This window comes from Opisthocomus hoazin, chromosome 9 (assembly GCF_030867145.1).
Source record: "Opisthocomus hoazin isolate bOpiHoa1 chromosome 9, bOpiHoa1.hap1, whole genome shotgun sequence".
NCBI classification, from domain to species: domain Eukaryota; kingdom Metazoa; phylum Chordata; class Aves; order Opisthocomiformes; family Opisthocomidae; genus Opisthocomus; species Opisthocomus hoazin.
In genome coordinates, this window is record NC_134422.1 from 35,735,055 (window position 1) to 35,741,054 (window position 6,000).

General features: G+C 59.7%; 1 protein-coding gene across 1 annotated transcript; it reads left to right on the forward strand.

Annotated features, from left to right (window-relative positions):
* Positions 1-2,783: 2,783 nt before the first annotated feature.
* Positions 2,784-4,141, forward strand: GBX2 (gastrulation brain homeobox 2). The gene is made up of 2 exons (XM_075430730.1): positions 2,784-3,282; positions 3,618-4,141. The coding sequence occupies exons 1-2, from the start codon at positions 2,784-2,786 to the stop codon at positions 4,139-4,141; spliced, it is 1,023 nt and encodes a 340-aa protein (XP_075286845.1).
* Positions 4,142-6,000: the final 1,859 nt, after the last annotated feature.

Here is a 6,000-nt window from a genome sequence, read left to right on the forward strand (position 1 = left end):
TCTCGTCTGAAATAATGCTCCCGTCTTGCACAGGCACTTGTTTGTGGGCAAATTTTGAAGAGGGCCGACAATAAAAACAGCTGCAGGAGCTGGGTGTTGGTACACATCTCCGCACCCTGCCAGATTTCCATGCCTAATTATCCCCCCTCTCCGCAATCTAACGTGGTTTCCTGAAAAGAGATGATTCCCACCCCCCCCACCTCCTCTCTTCGCTTTTTTTTACCAAGCTTCGCTTCTCCGCAAGGATTCCCAGCCCGCTCTGGAAGGAGCGGGGATGCTGATGGTTTGGGGGGGGTGGAGGGTTTAGCTCAGCTCCATCCACCACGATGGGAAGGAGTTGGAGGCAGGAGAGGGGCCGCTGGATTATGGGGAGGGGGGAAAGGGTGGTGTGGGGGAATAAATGGGAGGGCAACAACCAGGGGAGATCACAACCTCGCCGGAGCTGCGCTGGGAAAAATCCCGAGCGCCGCACTGCCGCACATATGGTGGCCTCCGCGAGACGCAGCCGGGACATATGGAAATGAGCTGTATAAGTAAACTTCTCCCAGTCCCTTGAAGTCAGAGATGGGCCCCAAAAGCGTGTGCGCACATAGACAACCCCGCCACCCCCCCCCCCCCCCCCCCCCAGTGGCAGCAGCTGCTTCGATGGCCGCCCGCCGTGTCCCGTTCGACGCGTCGCGGGGCAGAGCGGTTTCTCCAGCAGTAGGGCAGCACTGGGGAGGGGGGAACCCCAAAACTCACCCCCCCCCCCGGGTGCCCAATGGGGCTCAGCACCCTGAAAGCTGCGGCAAACGTGGATGGGGAGCCAGATGCAGGACAGGGTGGTGAAACTGCTCCAAGGCCCAAAAGCAAGGAACCCCCCTCCCCTAGTTGTTTCTGCCAAGAAAAGAACGGTTTCAGATGTTGGCTGGAAATGTGGAGGGATAAATTGACCCAGATATCCGGGCACAGGGCGGGGGGCAGCCCCCCAGCCCCCCTTTTGGGGAAGCCACTGAGCGCTGGTTCTGAGAATTAACAGTGAATGGGGTAGGGGCTTTTTTGGCGGGGTCGAAAATGCCCCTTGGTGAGGGCTGGGTGGGGGGTTGCGACGCCCCAGGGGACAAATCCCAGTGGGCACATTTTGGGGAGCATAAAAGCCCCCACTGCTTTGGGGGGTCGGGGGTCCCTTGGGACACGCAGCTGTGTGGATGTTGGAGGGACCACCCTCACCCCTTGCCTCGGCCCCACGCACCCTCCGGGTTTTTGGGGCCTGGAGGGTGGCCAGCAGAGAGGGGTAGGATTTGGGGGACAGAGCGTGGCTGCTCCCCATCCTCGGCACCCGCCGACCCGGCCGTCGCAGGGGGTCACCTTTCTGCCAGGGTGCGCAGACCCCCCCCCCCCCCCCCCCCCCCCCGGCCCAACATCCGCCATCGTCCGCTGGAAAACAGGAGCATCAATTAGCAAGAGACCAGCGACGGGGTCATTAAGGGCTTCCCAAGCGGGCACGCCAGGCAGAAGTGGGATCTCCTGCCGACCCCCGCTTTTCAGGGACACCCCCCCAAGCCAGAAGCCGCTTTTAGTGGGGGTTTGTGCCCAAAAGCCCCCTGAAACCGAGCCCAGAGGCGCAGCCGGAGCCATTGTCCCAGGAAGGCTTCAACTTCCCAAAGGCAGGAGGAATCCCACCCCCAGCCATCCCCCCTCCTTTTTTTTTTTTTTCTCCTCCTTTTTTTTTCTTTTTTGCATTTAATTTTATTTTCCAAACCACTTGATCTTTGCTTGGGAACCTCCATTAATTGCCTGGGTTTGCCTCTTCGCCTGGTCCCTTTATCATTATTTATGGCCTTTGAAATTGTGTAAAGTTCCCTTGACGTTCAATTTACAAGTTTGGGGGCTTTTTTTTTTTTTTCCCCTCCCTTCTTCTTTTTCCCTTTTTTTTTTTCCCCTTTTTTTTTTTGTTCTAGCTTTTGTCCTCGCCAAAGACGTCGTGTTGGAAAGGGGCTTTGAGCCGGCCAACATGAGAGGCTCGCCGGAGAAAAGGGAGCAGCCCTCCGCCGCTTTTTAATTCCGCCGTGTTGCTGAATGGCTCTTTTACATAATTGCAGAAGCAATTTCAAAGCCAAGCCAGGGGCTGACTTTACCCAGAACCACATGGAGCCTATTTGGGGGCTTTTCAAAAAAAAAACGGGAAAAAAAAAGAAAAACAAAAAAAACCCCAAAAGAAAACTGAAAAAAAAAAGGAGGGAGAGAAAAGAGTGGGTGAAATATGGTGGGGTTTTTCAATAAAAAAAAGGGGGTTCGGCGCTGGGGAGGCACCGCGCTGCTGTCTGACGGGGGGGTGCGGAGAGGGGGAGCGGGGGACCCCGCAGGGCAGCGGGCGCTCGCGCGCGGGACGCCCCGTCCGGCGGGCGGTGCTGAATGGCCGGGAGGGCGGGGCGGCGGCGGCGCTGCGGGGCGTGGTCTCGCCCGGCTCGGCTCCTCCCCTCCGCCCTCCCGCCCAATGGCAAGCGGCGGCGGCGGCCACGTGGGGCGGGCCGGGTTCCCAGCCGGGCAAAATGTGAATGGGCGCGGGTGAGCGCGGGCGGGCAGAGCGGCGGCGGCGGCGGGCGGGCAGAGCGGCGGGGGCTGCGCGGCGGCGGCGGGCGGGGGCCGGCCCCAGCCCCGATGTGCGGGCGGCGGCCCCGCTCCGCCCCGGCTCTGCCCCACGCGTGGGCGCTGCGCGGCTCTCGGGAGGAGGAGGAAGGGGTAAAGAGGAGGAGGAGGAGGAGGAGGAGGAGGAAGGTGGTCGCTGCCGCCGCCGCTCCGGCATGAGCGCGGCTTTCCAGCCCTCGCTGATGATGATGCAGCGCCCGCTGGGAAGCAGCACGGCCTTCAGCATCGACTCGCTCATCGGCAGCCCCCCGCCGCCCGCCCCCGGCCACTTCGTCTACACCGGCTACCCCATGTTCATGCCCTACCGGCCCGTGGTGCTGCCGCCGCCCCCCCCGCCGCCCCCCGCCGCCCTGCAGCCGGCGCTGCCGCCCGCTCACCCCCACCACCACCAGCTCCCCAGCCTGCCCACCGGCTTCTGCTCCGGCCTGGCCCAGGGCATGGCCCTCACCTCCACCCTCATGGCCACGCTGCCCAGCGCCTTCCCCGCCTCCCCCCAGCACCAGGAGGCAGCCAGGAAGTTCGCCCCCCCGGGGAACTTCGATAAAGCCGAGGGGATGCCCCCGGACGGCGGCGGCGACGACGGCAAAGCCTTCCTGGGGAAGGACGGAGCCCTCCTGCCCTTCCCCGCCGCCGACGCCGTCCAGGCCTCCCTCGGTGAGTGAGCGCCGGAGCCCTCGGGGGGGCTGGGAGGGGGACGGGAGAACCCGGGGAGGCGGCGGCAGGGCTGGAGTCCGGCGGCCGCAGGGCCGAGGGGAAGAGGGGAGAAGGAGAAGAAGGGAGGGAGGGGGGCTCCGAGTCCCGCCACTTGAAAAAAATCATAACAAAAATCAATGCAACCGAAAGAGACGCGTAAAAAATACGAAAGAAAGAACCCCCCCAACGCCAAAACGCAACAGTTTTGGGGGTGAGGGACCTGCGGGCCGGGGAGCGCGGGGAGCGCGGGCCGGAGGGTACCAAAGGGTGATGAAAGGCCTCTGCTTCGCTTCCAGCTGGGGCTCTCCGCGGCCAGGGGAAGGAGGATCCCAAAGCAGAAGAGGACGCGAAAGGCAAGGAGGAAAGTTTCTCCATGGACAGCGATCTAGACTATAGCTCGGACGACAACATCCCCGGCCAGGCGGCTCACAAGGAAGAGGACTCTGGCAACGCGCTGGAGGAAAACCCCCAAAACCCCCCCAATTCCACCAACACCACGTCCACGGGCAAAAACCGGCGGAGGCGAACGGCCTTCACCAGCGAGCAGCTGCTGGAGCTGGAAAAGGAGTTTCACTGCAAAAAGTACCTGTCCCTGACGGAGAGGTCCCAGATCGCTCACGCCCTCAAACTCAGCGAGGTGCAGGTGAAAATCTGGTTCCAGAACAGACGGGCTAAATGGAAACGGGTCAAGGCAGGCAACGCCAACTCCAAGACAGGGGAGCCCTCCCGAAACCCTAAGATCGTGGTCCCCATCCCGGTGCACGTCAGCAGGTTTGCGATCAGGAGTCAGCACCAGCAGCTGGAGCAAGCCCGGCCCTGATCTCTCCCTACGCTCAGAACCGCGAGTTTTTGAGGGAAAAGTTTCCAAATCGGGGTTTAAAAGCAACCCACCCGAGGAAAAAAATAAAAAACAAAACACAAACAAACAAAACCAACCAAACAACAACATGAAGCGAAGAAAAGCCCCAAGTCAAACAAGCTCCAACAAGAAAAAAAGAAAATCCCATGCCGAGCGCACAGCAAATCCCTGCCACGAGCGAACTTTGAAGCGAAACTTTCCCCTTACCGAGTCAAGCGAGAGCCCGCGAAGGCAAGAGGCTTAGGAGCTGCCTTGGCTCGGAGCAGGAATACCGCGATACCCTGGAAGAGACACGCAGATATTTATTCTCCCGCTGCCTCCCCGCGCTGTTCGTGCCCACCCGCGCCGTCGTGGCCGCGGTGGGGCCGGCTCCAGCAGCGCTTTGCCGTTTCATGCCCCCCCACCCTGGCAGAGAGACCCCCCGGCCATACCCGCAGCGCGCCTTTCGCCGAGCTTTCGGGTTCTGTTCCTTACCGGGGGCGAAAGGTAAAAAGATGGGAGAACGAAATATGAAAGAAAACTTAAAGAGTTTCATTCATTGCCTTTTTTTATTTTTTTTTATTTTATTTTTTTTACTGTATGATTTTTATTTCTGATGGCTGAGTGGCAGGCACCGGGGGACGATTTTGTTAAATATATATTATTTTTTTTTTTTTTGCCTGGCTTTCTGTTGATTTGGTTTGCCTGTTCTACCAAGCCACATTTAAAAGAGAGAGAGAGAGAGAAAGGGGGAGGAAAAAAAAAAAAGCACGATCTTCTCTATTGTGTTTAATTTATTTCAATGTAGCTTATTTCCTTATAAGTTATGAAATTTAAAAGCAAACTAAGTCTTGTGAATAAAAACCGACAAAAAAAAAAAAAAAAGACATTAAAAAAAAAAAAAAAGCCCTCCATCCCCCGGCTGTTCTGTCCAGAATTTGGCGCTGAGCTGGTTTTCCTCTCCCCTCCCGTGCTGCCGGAGCGGAGCGATGCTGCTCTCGCCTTTTATTTTAATCTTTTTTCTTTTTCTTGCGAAGCCGCATTTATTGTCGGGGAGGGGGTAGGACGGGCACAAAGTTCCCCTTTTCTTGGGGGGGGGGGGTGAGGGCAGGAAGGCTGGAAAAAGGCTTTTTGAACAAATAAACGTGGATCGTCTCGGGGGGGGGGAGGGGGGGCAGAAACACCCCCACATCCCCCCCCCTCGGGCAGCCGGCGGGCTCCCAGCCCCGTGTTTTGGGGGTCACAGCCCCTTTCCTCCCCCCAGCCCCGTGTTTTGGGGGTCACTGCCCCTCTCCCCCCAGCCCCGCGGCCGCTACCCCAGCGCACCCGGGGGGGGGGGAAGGGTCGGGGCCGGAGGGTCCCGCGTTCCCCCTCCCCGCATCCTTTTCATCCGTTTTTTTTTTTAATTTTTCCCTCATTTTACGCATCCCGGCTGCGTTCGTGCCGGTGAAGCCGCACCGTTGGCGGCCGTCGGGGGCTGTCCGGCGTTAAAAAGCGGGGAAAAGGGGGTGCGGGGGTGCGGGTGCGTCCGTGAAAATCAGACTCGGGGGTCGTTCAGGGGGGTGACTCGCTCCCGGGGCAGGCTCGGGCCAGCACATCACGGCTCGGAGGTGCTCGCGTCCTTTCTAGCCCTTGCACTTTACCGTTTGTTTAATTATTATTATTGTTCTTGCTATTATTAATTCTTATTTTGTAACGCCGGGTTCGGAGGGGGCTGGCGGCGGCTCCGGGTGGGGGGGAGGGAACGGAGGGGTCCCTGCTCCCCTCTCCCAGCCGCCGCTCGCTCCGGCCCCGGGCAGCATCGCTGCCGGCCCCACGGGCAGCCGCGGACACGCGGGGAC